At 50.8% G+C, this 22,424-nt stretch overlaps 2 protein-coding genes across 4 annotated transcripts in view; one reads left to right on the forward strand and one right to left on the reverse strand.

Moving 5' to 3' along the window:
• Positions 1–4,439, reverse strand: part of IGHMBP2 (immunoglobulin mu DNA binding protein 2) — a 46,668-nt gene extending 42,229 nt beyond the window's left edge. The window contains exons 1-4 of the mRNA XM_063331459.1: positions 4,358–4,439; positions 2,895–3,064; positions 906–1,098; positions 87–184 (exon numbers count right to left, since the gene is read on the reverse strand). Of these exons, the coding sequence (XP_063187529.1) occupies positions 87–184; positions 906–1,098; positions 2,895–3,064; positions 4,358–4,431 (535 nt within the window). The 5' untranslated portion in view covers positions 4,432–4,439. The remainder of the gene's footprint in view (positions 1–86; positions 185–905; positions 1,099–2,894; positions 3,065–4,357) is intronic.
• Positions 4,440–4,494: 55 nt separating this feature from the next.
• MRPL21 (mitochondrial ribosomal protein L21) lies at positions 4,495–21,202 on the forward strand. Of its 3 annotated transcripts, none has more exons than XM_063332276.1 (7): positions 4,495–4,536; positions 6,188–6,248; positions 10,271–10,356; positions 13,448–13,611; positions 15,117–15,169; positions 20,216–20,319; positions 20,985–21,202. In XM_063332276.1, exons 4-7 carry the CDS (start codon positions 13,471–13,473, stop codon positions 21,047–21,049), a joined length of 363 nt encoding a protein of 120 aa, XP_063188346.1. In that variant the 5' UTR covers positions 4,495–4,536; positions 6,188–6,248; positions 10,271–10,356; positions 13,448–13,470; the 3' UTR covers positions 21,050–21,202. The 3 variants fall into 3 exon arrangements, with proteins under 3 accessions (XP_063188346.1, XP_063188348.1, XP_063188347.1); XM_063332278.1 differs by lacking the exon at positions 20,985–21,202 and adding an exon at positions 20,736–20,955; XM_063332277.1 differs by lacking the exon at positions 20,985–21,202 and adding an exon at positions 20,630–20,705.
• Positions 21,203–22,424: the final 1,222 nt, after the last annotated feature.

Here is a 22,424-nt window from a genome sequence, read left to right on the forward strand (position 1 = left end):
CTAAGCGTGCAGATAATTTCTCTAGAAAGATCAATTCAGCACCTGCCATCAGTCTGGCATACAATCTGACAAAGCAGCATCCTTACTTGTTTCACTGAATGCGCTCGGCTCAGAAGAAAAGAAGAGGACGTCGATCAGAGCAGAGGCTGGACCGCTGTGATACTGCTTTAGTGCATTTAAAGCTCTGTCAAAGAAAAAAACAGCCAGGTTACACGCACAGCATGAATTCCTTCAGAGATCCCTGCGCACCTTAGAGCCCAGTGACAGAAGACTTTGGGCACAGATGCAACTCTTCCAAAGCTGAAAAACGTAACTCCACAACAGACTAATCCTATCTAACTGCTGCAGCCCCCAACCCTCACACGCACGTCCCTTATGCTGGCCAGACTTCCACTCTCTACCCTCGCTCCAGTTTGATACAGTCAGACCCTGTGCTGAGCCTTGTCGGCACACTAATTCAGCAAAGAGCTATTCGCTTCTCCTGCCAGGATGGAAAAGGCTCTGCACAGAATCCTGTGAGTACCAGAGGTGATACAACACAGGACCAAAATACATCACTGAGTGTGGGATGAGGGGTGGGAGAGGAAGAGGGAAGAGCAGGACCAGCCAGCAGGCAGATACATTTAGGCTGTTGTGACGCTGTAGGATAACGTGTCCCATTGAGTTATTGCGGTGTGGGTTCCCTCAGTGGTGAGCAGAAAAAGAAAGGCACGTCCACCTGCCCTAGGTGGAGCTGCTCTAGGAGTAAGAGGAATGGGACAGGAAAGGAGAGAAACCAAACCAAGTGAAGTAAACCGGGATCTGTCTCAGAAGAGCTTTTCCAGAACAAACTGGACAATTTTCAATTGCCTTTTGCACTCCTGAGCAGAGTGACTGGAGGTGAACTGCAGCCCCGTGGCCCTTACTTTTTCAGCCTGTTGTAGGTGACATCGTTGGCTAATTTCAGCAGGCGGTAAGAGCTCTCTCGGTCCAAGCTCAGCATGCCATCTCGAGATTCCTCAAAGGCTACAGTCACGGCTTTGGAGGTGACCCGTGTTACAATGCTGGTGGAGAGCGGGTCACCCTGGCCAGCTGACTCATAGAGGCCCACAATGTCCCCTGCAAAAACAAGTTTGAAGAGAGAGCATGAAGCAGGGCAAACATTTTGAAAAGAAGCTCTTTTGGGGAGACCAGCAACCAAGCGTGGTTCAGTGCAGACAGCAGGACCACCATCCCCAACCACAGCTTGTTTCCTGCCAAGGCAGAATTTGTGTCCAGCCCACAACGAAGGAGAATATCCTTCCCTCAGCTGACAGCACGGAGCAAGAGGACAATTCGCAGTGAGAAGACACCAGACAGCAACTAACCAGCCACCTTCAGACCTCCACACACCGCAGGACTTGGGGTGGAGATCAGCAGTGCTCCCTACAGCCAGCGTGCTTCCACACAGACCTTGGGAGAACCTGACTTCTCCGAACTCTCAGACAAACCATTTTATATCCATTTTATTTTTTCATAGTAGCCAAGGAGTCTGCACGACAATACGTGCCTCCCAGGTGACTGCTATGTGCCAGTCAGCAGAACTAAGAAAGACCACGGGTTTTTAAGGACTTGCTACAGCTTTTCAGTCACTGTGAGATGATGAGACTGGAATTACACAGTGTCGTGGTGAAATAGAGATTCTGAGTAGGATGTCTGACTAAATTTGTAACTTAGCTGGGGCTCACGTTCATTGAGGATTAAATTTGAGATTTACGAATTATGGGAAGCTTTCCTCTGTAAGGTCCACCAGCTCTTACATTAAACTGCTTACATCCCAGGAATAATTTACAGCTACAGCAATGTTATTTCTCTTTGAAGAGCCCTGGCAGATGCGGTCAAGGCGGGCCCCCAATCTGCATTGAGTCATTTATTTCAAAGGTCAGCAGCTTGGAGGCCTGAGGGACAAAACGCATCAACGAACTGAACTTCAACACACTATGAAACAGTGCCATGGTGTGACCAGGGTCAGAAACAGTCTGGTTCCCCGTAATGCATCTGCTTAGCAAAGGACCTAGCAAACTAAACCAGAAAATCATCTGGTGCGGCCAGCTTCTCTCTCGTGGACCAGTGTTGGAGAGTACAAGGCAATACCCTCACTGCCTAAGGAAAAGAGAAGGGTCTCGGCAGGGAAAAAACAGAGAGCATACTGCAGACTCCCTTGGAACTACTTCACAGTCAAACCCAAGCCCTTCCGAGGGGCAAGCCCGCGCAGCTGCTTACGGCATGGCAGACAGCGTCCTCACCTTGCTCAGACACCTGCACCAGAGGCAACAGCCCAGCTCTTATACTCCTGGTCAGGTTTTCATGGAAGTGATGGCAGAGGATGAGATAAAAAGGGCACTGGCTGATGTGCTGGTGAGTCTTTATTTCCAACAGAAATCCATGTGTGTCAACTAGTAATGGTACCTAATTCACTTCTTCCTCTTCCTTGCCAAAAATAACAGCACAGGGAAGGGTGGAAATATGGCAACTCAGGAAGGAAAAGGAAAATCCACTTTCCATTTTGCAATTAAAGCCTAAGTAACAAAAGCTCCTTACCTACTGCAAGACATAAGCGTGAACACTTTGGCTTGTACAAAGAATGTCGTGAAATCTTTAATGACAAGGGACCAGGGCTTTGTTTTTGATTCAGGAGGAAAACCAGCACTTTAATCACTGGCAGTATGACCTGCTGCAACATACATGTCTGTAACAAGCCAAGGGAAAAAGAGGCTGGTTTTCTCTAGATTCATCCTGTAGCCATAACATTTTCCCCCTTTCTTTTTTATATCAAATGCTCAGTCTTTATAAATATCACATTAGAAAGATGTTAGGAAGAAGACATTGGTCATCTCTTACTTTACCTACTTTACACCGACAGGAATATCACTTACCAGGCCCAAAACTGTTACAGGGCAGCTCGGCGTCTGAATCGTATTTTCTAGGCTGAAAGGTGACGAGCAGCCGTCCGTAGAGGCCGGTTCTCTGGTTGGCAGCCTGGAGTTTCAGCAAGCAGACGCCTCTGCGCTGCAGTTCCTTCAGGGAGACGCTTTCCTGCCATGCCCTGGAAATCACACACAGGCGTGAAAACCACTTGCTGGACTGAAGCTGAGATTTAAAGCTTCAGAAGATGAAAAAGAGGGAGGAGATGGGCAGAGGATAATGGCAAAAGGGACATCAGATGGTTGAAGCGTTAGTTTATGTGATCACTTTGTAGTGATGTAACTAGATTGGCTTCCACAGACTCATTTTGGGAAACAGGGTGATGCTTGCAGAGCCTGGAGAAAAGGTAACATCTGGTTATGTGTATTTTCCTCTCTCCTGTCTGGATGTGAAAAGAAAGGACCTGCCCAGTTACCCACTCTCCTGGTTTCAGCTGGGACAGAGTTAATTTTCCTCCTAGTGGCTGCTGTGTTTTGGGTTTAGTATGAGAGGAGAAGGGGAGCCCCAAGGTGTTGCTGACCTTAGCTTGGATCCTACAGGTGACAGCACGCCCTAAAGGGTGCGTCCAAGAGGGATCCCTCCAGGGTGTGCTGGGCCTATAGGGGTGAGTCCAGTAGGGATTGCCATGGATTGGAGCAGGCCCTATAGCGTGGGGTTTCTATTGGGAGGTGCAGGTTATATAGCAGTGAGTATCGCGATATTTCCTACAGGTGACAGGAGGTCCTATAGGAGTGAGTCAGCAGTGTTTCCTATAGGTGACAGCAAGTTCCTATATGGGTGACAGCAGGGTTTCCCATAGGTGACAGTAGGTCCCAAGGGAGGGCCTATCAGGGTTTCCTATAGGTGACAGAGGATTTCCTATAGGTGACAGTAGGTCCCAGGGGGATGGCCTGTTGGGGTTTCCCCATAGGTGACAGTACGTCCTGGGGGAGGGCCTGTCACGGTTTCCTATAGATGACAGCAGGGTTTCCCATAAGTGACAGTAGGTCCCGGGGGGGAGGGTCTATCAGGGTTTCCTATAGGTGATGGAGAGTTTCCTACAGGAGGTGACAGTAGATTCCACGGGGAGGGCCCATCAGGGTTTCCCACAGGTGACAGCAGGTCCCAGGGGAGGGCCCATCAGGGTTTCCCACAGGTGACAGCAGGTCCCAGGGGAGGGTCCATCAGGGTTTCCCACAGGTGACAGCAGGTCCCAGGGGAGGGCCCATCAGGGTTTCCCACAGGTGACAGCAGGTCCCAGGGGAGGGCCCATCAGGGTTTCCTATAGGTGACAGCAGGCCCTACAGGGGTGAGTCCGGCAGCGTTTCCCACCGGTGACCCCAGGCCCCGCCAGGACGGGCGCGCCAGGGCCGCTACAGGCGACAGCAGGCTCTACAGGGGCAAGCCAGCAGGGAGTGCCCACCCCCGGCGGTACCTGCTCTGGGCGAGCTCGGCCTCCCGCTCCTCCCGCAGCAGCTCCAGCTGCCGCTCCGCCGCCTCCGCCGCCATCCACCCGCCCCCGCGCCCCGCCGGCCACTTCCGCTTCCGGGGCGGGGGTCGGGGTCACCGCGATGGCGGCGGCAGTGGCGGCGGCGGCCCGGCGGCGGGTGACAGGTGAGGCGAGGCGGGACGTGACGGCTCCGCTCCGGCCGGGGGAGGGAAGGAGCGGGGCGGCGGGGCAGGTCGCCGCCGCCGGCAGTTTGAACGGCGCGGCCCGGCCCCCCGGCGAGCCCCCGCGGCCTCCCCGCGCACGGCCCCTGGCATCCACGGCGGCGGGGGAAAGCTGTGAGAGGGGCACAGGAGGAGCGACTCGGGTCGTACCAGCGTCGGCCTCGGAGCAGCCAGAAAGCTGTTGGGAGGCGGGGGACACACGTTAACAAAAAGGAGAATCAACTTTACGCGCTTTTTTTTTTCTGTCCTGCCGTGAACCTTCCAACAAAATCCAGGGGCTGGGGGGTGTGTAGGGACCCGTCAGCCCCCTCCCCGGGCCGGGGAGCCGGCCGGGTGTTTGTCGGGGGCTCGGGGGCTCTGCACTCACAGCTGGGTTGGGTTCTGTGCCGGGCGAGCCTGGCCGCGGTGAGCTGCGGCCGCAGCAGGGAGGTGGGTCAGTAGGACTGGCCTTCAGAGGTCCTTCCAGCCCCTTGAGTTGTCGTGCTTTGGCTGGTGGGTGGAAAAGGTAATGCTCCTGCAAAGAGGCTGTGCGCAATCTGTCTTTTAATTAAGCAAATTGCTCCAGAAAGTGTGTCGTTATCCCTGAGATAACATAGGGATAAATCTCTGAACGTGTGGGTTTAGATCTTCCTCTCTTTCTGCTAATTAACATTGCATGCAAGTCCAGCTCCTTTGCCAGAAATGCTGAAGCTACACTCAAAGTGTAATTTAAGTTGTAGTAAACCACTCATTCTTTGGAGATTTGTGTATTGTATGGTAACGCAGCCTTGCCGGGTGAATGTTAGCTCGTGTGTATGTAGCTCTGAAAAGCCTGAATGCGTTTTTCTGATTCCCACATTCCATTGTTGTTACATGATTAGCTACGTAGCTCCTCCACTCCTCTTGCCTAGAAGGAACAGGCATGGCTGGGACAGTGATAACGCAGACACACGAGTCCTAAAACGAAATCTGCTAAATCTTCCAGTTCCCTGTGTTTCGCTGGCGTTGCGGTGTCAGCTTGGGAGCTCCAGGGCCAGTGAGTTACTGGCGCCTTGTCTTCCTGCTCTCTTTTCAGAGTGGAAACTCTGTAAGGCTTAGCAGAAGTCTCTGCGAATCACCTGGTAAATGTGTAATAGCTGCCCTCCCCTTTTTGGAGGGCCCGGAGGGCTGGAAGGGATCCTTCTAGCATCAGTGCTCAGAATTGAGCGTGCGCCACAGCGTTCTTCAGACCACCTGTTCCTCCCCTCTGCCTTTCAGTCACATTGTTTTCCAAGAGAGGTGGGATGCTCCGAGTGTATCTATATTAAATTGTTGAGTCTAGCTGGAAGTGTCACTTGAATTAAATGTGTTTGCAGTGGGAAGCCTTTCTCCTGCCCTCTGACAGCGCTGCACACAACTGATGGGTCCTTTCTCTTATTGTGTATCTTCTTTTGCTTCCCTCTCTACCTTTGCCTGTCGTGATAAAGCTGAACAAAGCTTTTACAGGCAGAAAAATGGTACCACGAAGCTGACCAGCGCTGTGACGCTTCAGCATTGCAGTGATGCTGCCTCCCCAGGAATAAAAGCCCAGCAGTTGCTACTTACTTTTAATTATTTTTCCTTCTCTCCCTTTTAGCCTTGTTCCTTTCATCTGCGGTTCGGCACCAGAGTTCCCAGAGCACGTCACTGCAGCAAGGGTAATGTCAAATGACTTTCTGCTTTGCTTTTCGCCCCTTGAAATGCTGACTGTCCTTGGTGGGGATGGGGAGGGCAGCTTGTTTTTCCTTTGGAAAGGAGACTTGTCTGACCCCTTTGTTGCTTCCCAATAAGCGTTGGACTCTGTGCTTACCTTCACCTTTGCCAGCAGGATGCTTCTGTTGATTTGTGGGGCAGAGTCTAGAGGCAGGTGGTTAGATCCTCCACGGAGGAAAGGGCTGCAGTGTGGGCTCAGCCTGTAGTAGACACTAGAGAAGCCATTCAAGTCAGGACATTGAAATGCCTCAACTGCAGAGTGGGCTTCAGCTGCCACTCGTCTTTCTAGGTACAGGTGGTCTTCTGAGAGAAGGTTTGTCTTCTGCCTGGAGTCTCTGATACCTGATAAATACTGAACTTGCACAGCAGTCTTCATAAAATATGAATATGAGCCAGCAGTGTGCCTGGGTGGCCAACAGCACCCTGGCCTGTGTCAGGAACAGTGTGGCCAGCAGGACTGGGGCAGCGACCGTCCTCCTGTACTGGGCACTGGGGAGGCCCCCTCTCGAGGACTGTGTCCAGTTTTGGGCCCCTCACCACAAAAAACGACCTTGAGGGGCTGGAGCGTGTCCAGAGAAGGGCAGAGGAGCTGGTGAGGGGTCTGGAGCAGGAGTCTGGTGAGGAGCGGCTGAGGGAGCTGGGGGTGTTCAGCCTGGAGAAGAGGCGGCTGAGGGGAGACCTTCTCGCTCTCTGCAGCTCCCTGAAAGGAGGAGGTGATGGGCCAAGAGGAGACGGCCTCAAGTTGCGCCAGGGGAGGTTTAGGATGGACATTAGGAACATTTTCTTCACTGAAAGGGTTATTAAGCATTGGAAGAGGCTGCCCAGGGCAGTGGTGGAGGCACTATTCCTGGAACGGTTTAAAAGACGGGTAGATGTGGCACTTAGGGACATGGTGCAGTGGTGGACTCGGCAGTGTCAGATTGATGGTTGGACTTGGTGATCTTAAAGGTCTTTTCCAACCTAAACGAGTCTATGATTCTATGAAATGTGGTTAACAGCCCAAGCACAGGACACCGAGCCAGGAGACTTCAGGCTTCATTTGCTTCAATCCTTTGAGAGCTACTTCTTTGCTCCTTTACTTTGTTTGCTGTGCTGGAATCTCCCGCAGAGGAACCTGGCAGAGCTGCAGGCTGTGCTGCTGCTTGCTTTAACCAGAAGGGGACACTGCAGAAAGAGAGAACTCCTGTGAGCGGCAGCGGGGAGAAATGGCAAGATCTGCTCATTCCGTCTGTGCTGCTGAAGGGTGCAGGGGGGTGGCCTCTTCCCGCTGCTCCTCAAGTGTGTGGGAACACAGTTTGGATCTCTGCCCTGGGACACGTTGCCCATCATTATTACTAAACCCTGCAACAGACCCACGGAGCCTTGGTCCTTGTGGTTATGTACTTGCTCGCAATTGCTTTGGGTTTCTGTTAAATTAAAGCCCTTTGAAGGGCATTGCTGGCTATTACAGAGTAAATTGATCCAACACAACTACTGTTGTGTTAATTTTGCCTTCTTTCACTAGCATCTGATATTCTTCCCTGAATATTTTATGCAGTTTGTGCATCCTGTGTTATTTATAGGAAGTGTGGATCTCAGCGCGCAGGAAATTCTGGACTTCCCATTCGTGATGGAGTCAGTATTTACTGAGCAGCACGTTTCTCTTCCAGTTTCAGAAACCGGATACCTTTCTGGCCATCTCATCGAGATCCAGGGTGAATCTCCCTCCTCTTTAAGTCCGAGGTTGTCTTCGTGGTATTGTAGATTCCTGCTTAATAAGGAACTATAATCTGGTGCCTTTTGGTCATGTGTCTCTTTCTGAGTAAAGGCATTTGGCACCTCTCAGGATAATCCCTGAAAGCTGCAGGATGGGCTTGTGCCTCCTTTCCCTGCCCCCTGAAGCGTGTTCCGCAGCTCTAATGAAAGCACTGCATGTGCAAAGTACTGTCCCTCGTTAAAGTGCTGCTTTTCTCGCCAGTTCCTTGGGAACAAATCAACAGTTTGTGTAACTGGCTCTTACGCAGTGATGTAAACAGCTGCCTCTGGTCCTCCTTGTTGCTCCTTGTCCTAGAGATCTTGAAAAACAGCTAATTATAAGCAAGTGCTATTTGCATTTTTTCCACTCAAACTCACACTGTGAGTTTTGCGTAGTGTTTCATTTTTGAATTAACACCCTGTGGCACATTTGAGCAGAGTTAATTGTTGTTCAGCTCTGATGTTTTAAGCAGGGTTCTCGTGGTTTGGTGCTGTCTGCACCACTGTCGGAAAGGCAGCGTAAATACCTGCGGTACTGATGGTACAGAGCGTGAGGCACTCACGAGTGAGTTCGGTTTTGAGGCAGAGGATCCCTCCAGTGATAAATTTGAGAAAAGCAGAAAGAATCCACCACGCCAGCTGCTGAGAAGATGTTGCTGGCTGAAATGCCGCTGGCAGTTCGCAGTCTTTTGTTGTGCATCGATACTGTAGGCTGCTTGCCTTCAGACCCCTAGTTTATTCACTGAACGGAAGGCGTCGCGTGTTGCGACAGCCATGTACCATTCTCGGTAAGTAAGAAAGCAACATCTAAGTGTAAAAAGTAGAGCAGGCTTCAGGTAGATGTCTTCTGCACAGAGTTTGTCATTCAGGTGCTGGTGCAGTTTGAGCTGTGGTGGTTCTGCGATTGTGTTGGTGCCGAACGATCCTAAAGGGATGTGACTGTGATGCTCAGGAGTCCCTGGGCTGGTCACCAGGAAGGTCTTTGGAGACTGATGCAACATTTTGAAATGGAGAGGCTCTTGTCTCAGCGCCACAGTGGCAGCGTGTTTGAAGAGAGATGTTATTAAAGCAGTTCTCTGTCACAACAGTGGAAATTACCCTTTCAAGAAGAATAAGGATTTAATTTGCACCTTTTAGCACAATATCTTGGTGCTCAAAGTCATCACGAGGTGCGGTGCTTGTGCTTGGCTGGATGGCGGTGGGACGGTGCACGCTCCTGCTCCCTTCTGTGGTCAACCTGAACCCAGATAGGCACGCTCTGAGAAGTCCTGTTAGACGCCTCTGCTCGTCCCTCCCCTGGTGCTGTCGATTGTAGAGAGACGTGGTGATGGCACAGGAGAGGCTTTTGGGCTAAATGTTTGTGGTATTAAACGCTGAATGGCGGTGGGCGTGGGAGAAGCCGTTATCATTGCCATTCAGGGAATGCAGCTGTAAGTGACAAAAGAAGAGCAGCCTCATAACTCTCCTGTAAAGAACCCAGCTGTGGTCTTAAGGCCCTCTCTAAACTATCTATTTAACAGAGAAGCGCTTCAAAATGTAGAGGAAAAAAGGATGCCTGTGAGTCATTCATGTGTAGCACTCAAGGCTGGCTTAGGAATGCTCATTAGCCCTTCTTCCCCATCACAGGCACGTTTCCTCCTCCCGGATGCTCCCCGCTATCCGGGAACTTCAGGGTTTTGTACTTGGTGCTGAAGTGGGCTGCGGAGCGTTAGTGTGCAGCCTCTCAGCTGTGGGGGAGGTAGAACTCACGTGTAAACAAGGCTTAAGGTAGGTCTGTTCCCATTGCAGTTGGTGGCAAAATTCCAGTCTGCAAAAACAAGGCGGTGGGAAGTCACTGGCGGTCACTGAGCTTGAACACCACTAGCACGTCCGGCTGCAGATCTCCACATCAGGAACAAGTGATAGCCCAGCCTGGGCAAATTTTCAGTTAATTTTCAGTCTGCCATCCTCTGTCCCTAACACTTAAGACCGGAATAGAAAAACCTCTCCTCGCTCATGAGCTGCTACAAAGTGAAACGTGATCTGGGGGAAATTGCCTTCTGGCCCAAGTGGGCTTTGGGTTGAGCCCTTCATACTGACAGCCATGAAGTCTCCTGGACAACTTCTGCTCCCCCAGTGGAAAAGCACTTTTTACTTTATCTCCAGCTTCTTTTGCCTTTTTTCTTCTCTTCGTGTTTTATATCTCTTGACGATATCTGTTTGCTACGAGTGAATCTTATCTTATCATTCACAGACTTGTGGCCAAAACGTCTCTAACTTCACCGCCATGGCCTGAAGTGAAACTTCCAGATCCAGTAGAAGAAGCAAAGTATCATACAGGTAAAGGTCTCAAGCCTCAGGTGAAGCCCAGCACTCCAGTATTGCCATTGATGGTTTGATTGAGCATAAATAAGTATCTTCAGTGACTGGAGCTGGTTTTTGTTCTTTGCATTTTTGTTTTTGTTTCATTTCTGGCACGTGTTAGTGTCACTGGATTTGTGCTCCAGCTGCTGCTGTTGGAGGTTTGGGTAGAATATGAGGTTTTGGGTAGAATACAAGGTCTCCTTGGTTTCTGACAGCATGACAGGTTGTAAGTGCCCCTGAGGGATCTTACCTGCTGTCAGGTGTTGCTTTCTAAAGCATGAAACAAGCCTTTTGGAAAGGAGAAAACAATTATTTTTCGTTTAATGGATAAATCAAAAAGCTAAAGCCAGCATAAGCAGTTGGATGGTGGGCACGTCAGAGAGCTGGTGTATTTTAGTGCACAAAACGGAGCACTAGAGCCAGCATAAGCACTTGGATGGTGGGCACGTGACATTGCTGCAGAGGTGTGACATAAGGCAGTGAGCAGCTGGGAAGCAGAATAATGTTAGGGAAGGCATTTTGGGCCCCACATCTAGTCAGCACCGTTGAACGCAGGCAGTGGTCTCCTGAAAGGAGTACATGGATCGTCCGGCGGTAGCCTCACCAGTCAGCGAGTGGCCATAGCTGTTTAGCAGCCACCCTCCCTGCTTAGCCTTACTAGGATGTGGCAGCCTTCCACGGGTACCCAGGCACAGGGTCCCCTGGCAGGTGGGGAGGTGAAAATCAAATGCAGAGAAGGCGTGTGCGTCTAGCCTCCTGTTGCCCCGGTGGGGCTGTTGTCATCCGGAGCGGGCTAGGGATGGGAGTGGGGAAGCCGACACGGGCTCGGGGTGTTTCTCAGAACTAGGCAGTAATGAGCCCCAGCGGGTGAATTTCCTTTACACTTGCGGTGGCAATTAGCAGTTGTGTACTTCGTGCAAGCAGCGAGCTCCTGTGTTTATTAAGAGGCAGTCTCACTGTCTCCTTGCCTTAGCCTCTGGGACATCTGGGAAGGGCACCTGACTTCTCTGCTTTAGGTGGAGGAGACCCAGGAAGTAAAGGAGAAGAGTCGCTTTACAAGGAGAGAGTGACAGGGGAAGAGCGGAGTTGTGTCCACCTTGTTGCAGATAGTCAGCTCTCATCTGGCTGAGGGTGCCAATAACTCTGTGTGATGTGCTTTGGAGAGAGCCTCCTGCTCCCGCTCTCGGCTCTGGCTGGTTTTCATCCTGCTCTTTATCTCCTTCATGCTCCTGGGATTGCTGAAGTGACAGATGAGCGTTCTGTCCCTGAGCGTGATTTGACCCAGCAGTGAACCGAAAGCTGCGGGGTCTGCTTTGCCGAAGCCCTGTGGTGAGCAGGGTCCCATGTTGCCCTGTCTGATTCACTTGGGATCCTTGGGCCCGCTGTGATTTCCGTGCCTTGTACCCTCCTACTGTTTATGAGCCTGCATCATTATCTCCTGGCTGTGCTTATCCAAAGCAAACAGCAGCGAGAACATTTGAATTCTGCCTTCTGTTCTCCTGCTGGCAATGGAAACAGCCATGGATATTTTAGGAAGGGTCGCTCCACATGGTGCTGAGATACAAGCCATGCTAGCAATCAAACGCTAACATCGCTTGATGTTTGCTGTCGCTAGAGGTGTTTGGAAGAGTTATCAACAGCTTTCAGAGCCCAGAGCAAAGAAAACGTACCTTTTCTGGTTACAAAAAGATGAGAAAGCCCTGTGGGTAGAAAGTTGAAATTTGACAAGGAAGTAACCCTTGTTAGAGCGTGACTTTACACGGATTTTGTTAAGAGAAAATTGTAAGCCAGCACTTGGAAATTTTGGTTTTGAAACGTTGACCACAGGACTACTGATAGACCTAGATCGGCAGTGTAGAGCTGTGAGAAATTTATTGCAGCCGTTGTGCAGTCGAGGGCATACCAAAGAGAAGGGGGTTGTATTTTTTCTCTGGACTTTGTATTAGACCACTCTAAATCAGAGAGAAGAGCTCACAGTGGATTTTTCTTCTGGGACTGCAGTTGCAGCAACACAGAAGCTAAACTCTTCATTGTAGTGGGAACTGCAGCAACTAGTGCCTTGCGAATAATTTCTGTTCTTACCTCTACCTTTAATAGTTGGCATCTGCTGGCTTGAAACTTGGACACTTTCAGAGTGTTCCTGTAAGGGCTGGGCTTGGTTTGACTGGCTGCTAAATTCTTGTCTGTCCCAAATGGCTGTTCTTTTGTTTACATTCCAAGAAAAAAATGATTCAGACGCTTTTGAGGACAGTGAAAAAAAATATCTATTTTTCCAGTTATAGGAAAGTTGCTCTTTTTTCTGAACAGCTGAAGAGGGTGGAAAGCTACTATTTGGCAGGAGAGTGGCACTCATTAAGCAATACCTTTTGATGTTCCCATCAAAACTGGGCTTGGCCTCGCTGCGCAGGAGGCTGGTCACAGAAAGCTGGGTTGGGTCACGTGTAGGACCTCGTCCCTGGGATCTGTACTGCTGCTGGCACCCGCGCTGCTGGCAGGTGCGTGTGGGAAGAGAGTTTCTGGAAAAGAATGAGGGAAAGGTCTGTCTTGTCTCTGCCACAGGTGGGGTTCTCAGGCCAGGCGTGGGTAGTTGGGAGCCCTTTTTCCTGTGCACGGTGCCAAACTGCTCCTGATGCTCTGCCTGCCTTAGGCGGCGTTCAGAGTCCTGCGCCTTCTGCGTGTTACTTGGAAATTGAGGGGAGCTGCCTTCCAAAAGTAGGATGCATGGACAAGCGCTCTTTTCTGGAACGCTTTATATCTGAATACAGTGCATGTTAGGATGCCTGAGAAACAGGCGGAGAAGTCAAGTCTTAGATTAGCTACACGATATATATATTAGGTGTTTACTTACGCATGGGTTTGCCAGCAACTAATATACAAATAGGCCATTAAGTTTACGAAAGGGAGGCTCACATGTCGTAGGAAACAACATTGCTGTTGATCTTTGCTTAAAACTTCCCAGGAGAGCAGGGTTTTGGTGGGAGAGCAGCGTGGCTGAATGGCTTTTGAACAGCTCTTTGCTGCTTGCTGGGTTTTCTCCCCTGATTCCTTCCCTGCTGTTTGCCAACAGAAGTGGTACAAAAGGTGAACAAGATGATCGCAACGGGGCAGTACGGAAGGCTCTTTGCTGTGGTCCACTTTGCCAGCAAGCAGTGGAAAATAACCAGCGAAGACTTGATTATGATGGACAACGTGCTGGAGGCTGAATGTGGAGACCGAATCCGGATGGAAAAGGTGACGCGCCTGTGATGCCATGCTGTGTATGGGGCCAGAGCAAATTGCCTGCGAACATTCCCTGAGGCAAAACCCATAACCGGTTTTTAAAAACAAGTCCTGCAGAGCTCCTGTTGGATCTCCCACTCCAGCTATGTGCTTTGCCTGAGTTTTGTTCCAATTTCAGCTACTCCGTTAGTGATAATGTTATTGTGATTTCTGTGAAACAGGGTTGGAATGAGTCGTGCCAGACTCTGTTAGGAGACAGATTTCTGTTGTACTAACTTCATCCAAAACCGAAAAATTACAGTTGTTGTTTCTAGAGATGGCAGCTAAAGACTGTGTTTACCTTAAGCCTCTAACACCCAAAATACTTGCAGTGCTCCCAGAGGGACTGTCGCTGCTCAGTGCTTTGCAAGATCCTTATCGCACTGAGTGCGTTGGGTGGAGGGAGAGGGATGGTGCGTGAAGGGGAGACGTGCCAAGATGCAATTCCGTATCTTTGTCCTTAGCCTTGGTTAACTAGCAGGAACTTGTAGAGGCTCATTAATCCAAATCTTAAACGAAAGGTTATGAAGCGGGATTCTGTTGGCTAAATGTTGGTTGTTAGAGCCCGGTGAGCAGCAAAGGAGAGCTGGGCAGTTCTACTCAGCCATTGCTTTGAAGCCCAGTTTTGAGGCAGCTTTTCTGGCATGCCTTCGGCTGTGTCCTGCATCCTTGTGCACAACAGAGAGAGCAGCGATTTGCACGGAGAGGCAGCTAGGAAGGCAAAGGTCTAGGTGGGAGTGAAGAAGGTGAAAAATTTGCCTAACCACCATAACCCTTCGGGGACTTCACTGGCAAGTATCTGTCTAAAACAAAAGTCAGAACATCTCATGGCCATTTGTGTGTTGCTTTTGACTGCTGCCATACAGTCAGCGTGGGGAAGGAGGCAGTCTGTAAGGGATGCTGCCTCTTCTCCCCATACCCTCTCTCTTACCCTGCCTGCTCCTTTAGATAGGCTGAAGTGCCCTGAAACAAAGGGGCTAGAACCTGGGGTGGTGGATCCCCCCCGATGTTCATTTATTGCCTGCCTTGAGGCCTCATGGAGGAGAATGAGGAAAGTGGGTTTTTTACTGGGATACATAGCAATTGCTATAAAAATCCAAGGATTCTAGGAGCTGCCATTCATCCGGATCCCACGCAAGGCATATTATTCTTCTGCCCTGTATTGCCTGTCATATCCTTTACAACTGCTGGCGAGCCAGAACAGAGAGGTTCAGCGTGTTCTGATCAGCGTGAAAGATACTTGTAAAGCATGTTTCCGTAGGATAAGCTGTCCTGGAGACTGTCTGTTTAGTGAACCTTTTTCTCACTCGTTAGCTGCCTTTCCCCACCATTCCTCTCCAGTAACAGTGTCAGGTTTGAAACGTGTAAAGGCCTATTTTTAAGCAGTTTGACTCCTTTGTGGTGACTGTAGAATTTGGAAGATATTGCTTGCATTTCTCCTGGGACAATGAGCCATATGCCTGATTTATTTTCCATAGGTTTTGCTGGTTGGTGCTGATGACTTCACGCTTATTGGAAGGCCTCTCCTGGGGTAAGATGTCTCATACAAGAATTATTTTCAGGACAATTCTTGTACTTAATTGTAGCTTCAGGGCTCCTACAGTTCCTGAAACTGAACAGAAACCTGGATTTATCAGCACTAGCTTTTTTCGCAGCCCTGTGGCTTTTGAAAGCATCACCAGTAAACCAAGCTCGTCAGCCCCTGCTGACTCTAACCATTGCCACGGTGCCAGGACAGAGCAGCAGCACCCATTGCTGAGGTAACTGCAGGATATTCACCTCTGTTGGCTTGGATCTTTTTTTCATAAGTTTTGCACAAACTAGCAGTAAATCTTGCCCTTCGACATCTTTACTCCCGTAACCTAATTCCAGTGATAGTCATCTCAGAATACGCCAGAAATCCTTGCCCATCCCTTAATCTCTTAATTTGACTTGGGTTTTTTAAGCGATTTCCTTCTGCCCTTGTCTTAACCTAGCAGGCCTTAATCTTAATTTTAGAGTTCCTAATTTTCCCTTCCTCCTAGTCACATAGTCCAGCAGTCACAGAGCTGAGAAGGAGTTTACCTGCTTGGCACCCTCTCCATCCCAGTGCTGTAGGAGCTGCTATGCACACTGGCAGAACACCTGGTCCTTCCTTTTCTTTACCCAAAGGACGTGGTGCGTGGCCCAGGTGTTACTGCTCAGCTCTTAGCACTAGCCAGGAGCAAAGTCAGGGACTACTGTTCTCCCCAGGGCAAGAGGTTTTAGTGGTAAAACGCAAGTCAAGATAAGGTGGGTTGTGAGTGCCCGAAGTGTCCTGAAGCCCTGGCTGTGGGCTGGCTGCAGCCTAAACCGCACCTTTAGGCCTTGGCTTCAACCGCAGCAACTTTGGCAGAGGGTGGTCAGGTAAAGAGGAGCTTGCGCATCTGAGACATTTCTTGGTGGCTTGTGGATTCAGGTTAGAAATACCACGTGGTGTGAGATTGGTCTTACTTCTGAGTGTTTTCTGTGGTACCAGGGGGCTGTTGGTATCTAAGAGTTACTTGGGACACGCTCGCCTGGTTGATAACATGTGCAGTTGTACCGGTGGTAACTGCCTCGGGTTCCCAGTGTTAGGCGGGATTTTGAGGGCCGCCAGTCCTTTCAACAGCACTGCAAAGAGATCTGGAATAGCAGATCGTCGGGAGTCTCTGAATTACTGCAGATACTGCACTTGTGGAAGATTTTAGGAAGGGGAATTTCACTATTAGGACTAGAAACGCCATCTTGCAGAAATTCAAGTAAGTGCCCAAGTTCTGCAGACAGGGATGTGCCACGTCAGGCAGTTCAGGAGCACCGTCCTTCACCTGGCTCCCTTAACTAGCGTCCCTGGGGGGGGTTCTTTGCAGCTCCCAGTTTGTGTGCGGGACATGGCATGCGGCCTGAGAGCCAGGAGCTCTGGGGCAGGAAGAAAAACAGCCGCTTGGTTCCTGCAGGTGCTCCAAGTGCCTGGGAAGCAGTGGCAGTTGTTTAAGGCCGACCAAACTGCACCTCTGCAGTGTTAGCCTGAACCCCGGTGACTTTGGCAGAGGAGGATCAGGAGGAGGAGGAGGCGGCTGCCCAGGCAGGATGAAGGGCTGGTGGGGAGGTGCCATCCTCCCTCCGAGCCACAGGGAACCCTCTGGTCCCAGCTCTCCGACACGGGCTGAGGAGAGGAAAGCAGAACACAGCGTGGCACAGGCAACGGGGACTGCAGTTCCTTCACATAGTTCCCAGTTGTGCCTAAACCACAAACATTTTGGAGGGGAGATAAGAGCTTGGATGCGAACAAAGGCGGTTTTGTTTTTTCTGTTGTTTTAAAAATAAACACATCAGTGAATGCTTGCACCAGTGTCTGCGTAAGTCCATTGCAGCTGCACTCCCTGTTCAAACTCGGAGGCCGGTAGGAACTTGGCCTGTTTTGGACAGATGGTCATGTTTTAATTTTCTGTAGCAGTCAGATACCTCCCAAGATGACTCTCCTCTAAAGCCTTAAAAAAAACCCAACAGTGCAACAAAACATATCTGCGTGGCAGAGGCTATTCTGGGAACTTCGAGCTGGCTTCTGCTCTGGAGTCTGTTGGGGTTTGTGTTTGTTCAAGTAACTTGCTGCCTGGTCGGCTGGCAGAAGGGTATCGAGCAATCTGCAGTCGGACTGTAGCCGTTAGTTTAGCCATATAATGCGGGAATTATTGTGCGCTTTTAAAGCTGTGATTGGAAGTGAGCATAACCTGGGGCAGGTTTGCATTTCAGGGCACGGGTTGAGTGGCCTCAGCTGTTTTAGACCTGAGTGAAATGAATGGTGCCTCTGTGAGAAAGTTTAGCTTGTTTCTAGAGCAAGTACAACTGAGGGGAATTGTTTCCTCTGGCTGAACCCTGCTCTTTCTCCTGCCACCTGCCTGTTTTTGCAGTGGCTTCAGTGGAAATGACACTGAAGAAATGGCTGTTCCTTTCCCAGCCAGCCAGCCTGGGATTCGGTTACCTTCTGCAGGGAGCGAGCGAGCTTGGCAGTTGGAAGTTATTACCTCTAAGAGTTATGATGCTTTGGCGTTATAGGTTGTCTGGATCTTTTTCACTGCTTAATGACAATAGCTTTCAGCACAGCTTAGATCTATGAGATTTCAGTGTGAATTTTTCTTGCCTCCTGCAAAAATCTCATCGATGTGCTTTGTCATGAAACAGTTTGCTGCTGAAAGCAGCGGGCCTGGCTGTCTCTGTCAGACTCTGGGAAACGCGTGACCCCCTTTTTATTTTTATGGACATTCCAGTCATACCTAAAACATTTGATAAAGATGGTTGGTTGTTGGGGTTTTTTTTTCTTGGGCTCTATTTTGCTGAGAACTTTTCTGTTCATGTGCACTTCAGCAGCAAGTTGGTTTGTGCTGGGCTTCAGCCCGTCAGCCAGCAGGTCCTGGCGCTCAGTCCAGCGGAGGAGGACTCACCAGAGCTCATTGACTTGCAATGTCATATGTCCAACTATGTCTCGACAACACCCTTTAAGATTTGCCTGAAAGCATGCCAACACCTACGAGCAATGTGGGGGGACACTTACCTACAGATCTGCGTCAGTGTTTCTCCCTCTGGCTGGGTGCTGCCCGAGGCCTCGGACAGCTGGTGTGGTCCAGTGGCGAGAGCTGTGTCAGGGACAGCTCGGCTGAGCTACTGCAAACCCCGGCTCTCCTGAGAGCGCACGGAGATTTCAGTGGCCGGGTCACTCTGTCTGGCCTGGCCGCTTTCCAGTTTTCCCATGTGATCGTCTTTACTGAGTTTCTGACGTGCCTTTACAGTCGCAGCCTGTGAGAAGTCAGTGGGAGTTGAGCTTTGCCTTCAGTGGGCCGGCATCAGCCCCAGAAAGTCTAGCTCCCTAATTAGAGAAAGTCTAGCTCCCTAATTGGAGTGGTAAAGCACGGCCAGCCCCTGGAGGGCAGCTCGCTTTTTGGGTTCTTCCCTAGCGTTGCAGGGCTTGCTGTGTATTCCAGTGGTGCTGCTGGGTCCTGTCACTGGGCTGAGTGTGGGCAACAGCCTGTAGCTGGGATGTCAGGGTCACCCAGTGGCCTCTTAAAAGCTAGATTATCTTACGTCTGTTTTCTTCTGGGCTAGTCGCTAAATGCAGATGTGTCCGTTTTCTCCTCTGGCTGTCCTTCCCTCCTCCCTCAAGGATTCAGTCTCTGACATATATATTGCACCCCAGAGAGTGGATGTTAAGAGAGATGGTAAATGTCTCCAAGCCTTTGGCCTCCTGGTGACCTTGCTGGAACAGTTGGGCTAGATGGGCTGCCCCCCTTAAGTGCAGACAGAGTCGTTTGTCAGGAAAATGTTCTTTAAATGTCTTCCGGCGGCGAAGTGAGCATGCTAATGAGCTTTTAATGGTATTCTGCAGTGATGCTGCATGAAAGAGTGTCTCTTCCTCCTCCATCGTGGCTGCTGATTAAAACCACACTTTCCAAAGCTTCAGTCTGGCTCTTGTCTGACGGCACTTTCCGTCCCCAAGAGGAGTGGTGTGCAGACAGGTAGCCGGTCCTCCAGCGCCTGCTTCAGACCGCCTTGTTTTCCAGCTCTGGCATTTTTCACATAGCAGCTGGAAATCCCAGCGCTCTTTTTCTAACTTCATCAGGACTTCTTCTCTCGGAGCTCCGCAGAGTCGCTGGGTGGGCGGGCGGTGTGTTTGTGTGTGTCAGGAAGGTAATGTGGAAGGACAAGTCAACCTGTGATTTTACTCACCTGCGAAGGGACTACAGGCCATATTCTTCTCTTCATCTCATCTCCGCTCTCGGGGAGGGAGGATGTTTACTTGCTGAGAACTTCCCCGTGTAGAAATGAGATCTAGAAATAATTTGAGTCTTTGAGTGGTCTCACCGCTCAGCCTGAGCTCCCCCAGCTGCGGGGCGGGGAGCAGTCCCTGAAATCCTCGGTGAGTCGCCGTCTTCTCTGCCAGTTTGGGGTAAACAAGCAGGACAGACCCAGAGTGGGAGGCAGGAGAGGCGCGTGTGGGAGGAGAAGTGACTTGCTGCAGCAGCCCATTAGCTGTGCTTCCTGCTGCAAACAGTGGGCCAGAGCTCCTTTCACCGAGCCTTTGCCAGGACTTATCCAGCGGAGCAAGGTGAGAAGAGTTTCTTCCAGCTGCCTGTGATGCTTTAGGAGGAGGAAGGACTTCTGTGGTGACCAGCATAGCACAGGAGAAGGGGCTACGGGGCGTTTAGCCTGTACTATGAGCAAAGACACGAGCACATAAGATCATGTGAACGTGCCAGGGGAATTTATCTTACTCTAATCCTACAAGTTCCTGCAGGTTCGTCATCCCCCGCTGCCTCCATAGCTGTTTCTGATCTTATCCCTCAGCTGACAGAGAGGTGCCGCCCTGCAGACCCTCCCGTCGCTTGGCCGATGCGCGTACAGCACCTTGAGGCTTTTGGTTTCGCACCAGGAAGCCAACAGCCTGGCAGGGTTCCCTCCTTCCTTCGTGACTTTGTCGGGTCTGGGCCCTGTGAGGCAGGATGTGTTCCTCTGCTTGAAACCTCCTCACCGGTAGGAGGAGAATGTAAATAATTAAAAAGTGATACTTTTAAAATTTATTTTTAAGGAAAGATCTCGTCCGTGTGGAGGCTACTGTGATTGAAAAGACAGAGTCATGGCCAAAAATTAACATGCGCTTTTGGAGGAGGCACAACTATCAAAGGAAGAAAAGTAAGATGAAAGGAATCCAGGGCTTCCTTCCCTGCTGTGTTGTTGCTGGGTCCGGGAGGGGGATGTATCGTGACGCGAGGCAGCACCTGGGGAGGGAGCCTCATTCGCCGTGTCCCTGGGGCCCCTCCTGGCACGGCACCCCTTCCCCAGCCCACTGTATTCGGAGCACGGCGCCTTAATATTCCCCTGGGCCGGCACCCTTCGTTAGGTGGCCTTGCAAAAGACCTTGCTGAGAAAACAAAAATAGCCTGGGCAGAAAAGCAATCTTGTTCCCTTTCCAAAGCCTTAAATAATGGAAATGTCGTCACAGATATTAGCGCGTCTGACCAGTGTCCTGTGCCAGGCTCCTGGACTCCCCGCTGACTGCCCCTTCTCAGGTGCGACCGAGAGGCAGAATTGTGACCGCTTTTTTACAGAAGGGATGCTGAAACCTTGGCCAGCCTGACACAGTCCCACGGGAGCTCTGCCTGGCCCTCCCGTTCCTGCCACGGCAGTGGTGTCCCGCCGTCCCGCCAGCATCGCCGGCACCCCCGGGAGCCCTCCCGCCCGGGCATGCCTTAGGCTCACGGAGCTGAGCCAGCAGCAGCCTTCCGACAGGTACGCAACAGGATTTTGTGCTGTCATCTCATCTTTTGTTTCTTTTTTCTCTTTTCATTCTTTTTCAGTCATCGTGAACCCGCAGACTGTCCTCCGGATAAACACCATAGAAATTTTCCCCTGTTTGTCATGATTGATTGATCGGGTGTTGCGTGTCTCGCGTTTATTATTGCTTTAGGCAACTATGGAAATAAAACTGCCTTGTCATTGGAAAGTTCTGGACTTCTTGCTGTTGTCGGAAATGGAAATCTAGATGTAATTTCTTTTTTAAAAAAACAAAATGAAATATTCTTTTTAAACTATTATTCCAGCCTTGATGGTGTTTATTTCTCAGGAGTTTTAAACAGCCCAGGACCCACTAGCAGCTGTCAAGCTGTTCCGCCCCAGCTGGGTCTGCCTTCGCCTGCGCCTCTCTGTACTGTAGGAATCCGGGCTCTCGGCTGTGTCTTAGAAATACCTTGGGCTTTGCTGGTTGTGGAAGAAAAGGGCCGTCTGCCTGCCCGCTCCCAGAGGTAAGGCTCTGAGCTGCAAGGCACGACCCGTGTGTAGAATTAGTCGATGGAAAGAGCCCGTTGCTGTGCATAGACATCGGTGTCCTCGCGAGCGTCCCTGCCCTGGGCCTGCGAGCACACGCGGTTCCAGCAGAGCGCCAGGTGGGTTCGGGGGAGCTGATGTGCCCTCTGGAAACGCTCATTGCTCTCCACAGACTGCAGTTACGTGGCTGTAAGTAGGTGAGGTGGTTTTAAGGGTGCTAAGTGTAATTTTGCCCCCTGCCCCTTCTCCTCTCCTGACAAAAGCCCTGCTGCTCTCTGCCTATAATTCCTGGCATCATATGGCTTCAGGGAATATCCTGGGGCACGGTGTGGCCCGCTGAAGAGAGCAGTGAAACAAGGTGACTGCAGGATCCCAAATCTACTCCCAGCTCATGTTAGGTGGTGAAAATCCTTAAAGCTTAGCAACAGGAGATGCAGCTGAGAAGCTACCCTCCGAAAGGTGAGCCAGAGCGTCTACTGCATAGCAATAAATTGTGTGTATTAACACCATCAAAAGAACAGGTATCGGTGGCTCAGGAGTGATTTCATGCCTACTTGCTTGACCTACTGAGTATATTTTCATGGCTAGATCTTGGTATTTTCTCTCCACTTCGGCTGCGAGTGGAGCGCGGTGACTTGCTGAGCAGCGTGTGGAAGGCCAGATTGAGCAGGGTGGTTCGGCCAGCGGCTGCCTGTGTTCCTGGGCTGTCATAACCACCGGGAAGTTTTCTAGAGCTTTCGGCAGGCTCTCAGGGTAGCTATGAGATTCCCTACGGCTCCCATGGAAGCGATAAGTGGGCCCTGCTCACCTTGTGACTTGTAGGGAATGCCTTGCTGCGAATGAGTCGGGAGGGAAGGCCGCACACGGGCGTCCCTGCGCGCCCCTGCTGTCACCCTTCACAGGAGCGAGCTTGCCCGCAGCCCCGTGCTCAGGGACACGCTGGTTTTGAACGCAACTCTAGCTGGGGCTTGGCC

This window comes from Chroicocephalus ridibundus, chromosome 4 (assembly GCF_963924245.1).
Source record: "Chroicocephalus ridibundus chromosome 4, bChrRid1.1, whole genome shotgun sequence".
Taxonomy (NCBI): domain Eukaryota; kingdom Metazoa; phylum Chordata; class Aves; order Charadriiformes; family Laridae; genus Chroicocephalus; species Chroicocephalus ridibundus.

Bases quoted from the DNA above. Each gene is read 5' to 3' on its own strand.
- MRPL21 (XM_063332276.1), top strand. From the start codon at position 13,471: ATGATCGCAACGGGGCAGTACGGAAGGCTCTTTGCTGTGGTCCACTTT. The intron at 13,612-15,116 runs GTGACGCGCCTG...TATTTTCCATAG, and splicing joins ACCGAATCCGGATGGAAAAG to GTTTTGCTGGTTGGTGCTGA. The intron at 20,320-20,984 runs GTAAGATGAAAG...ATTCTTTTTCAG, and splicing joins CAACTATCAAAGGAAGAAAA to TCATCGTGAACCCGCAGACT.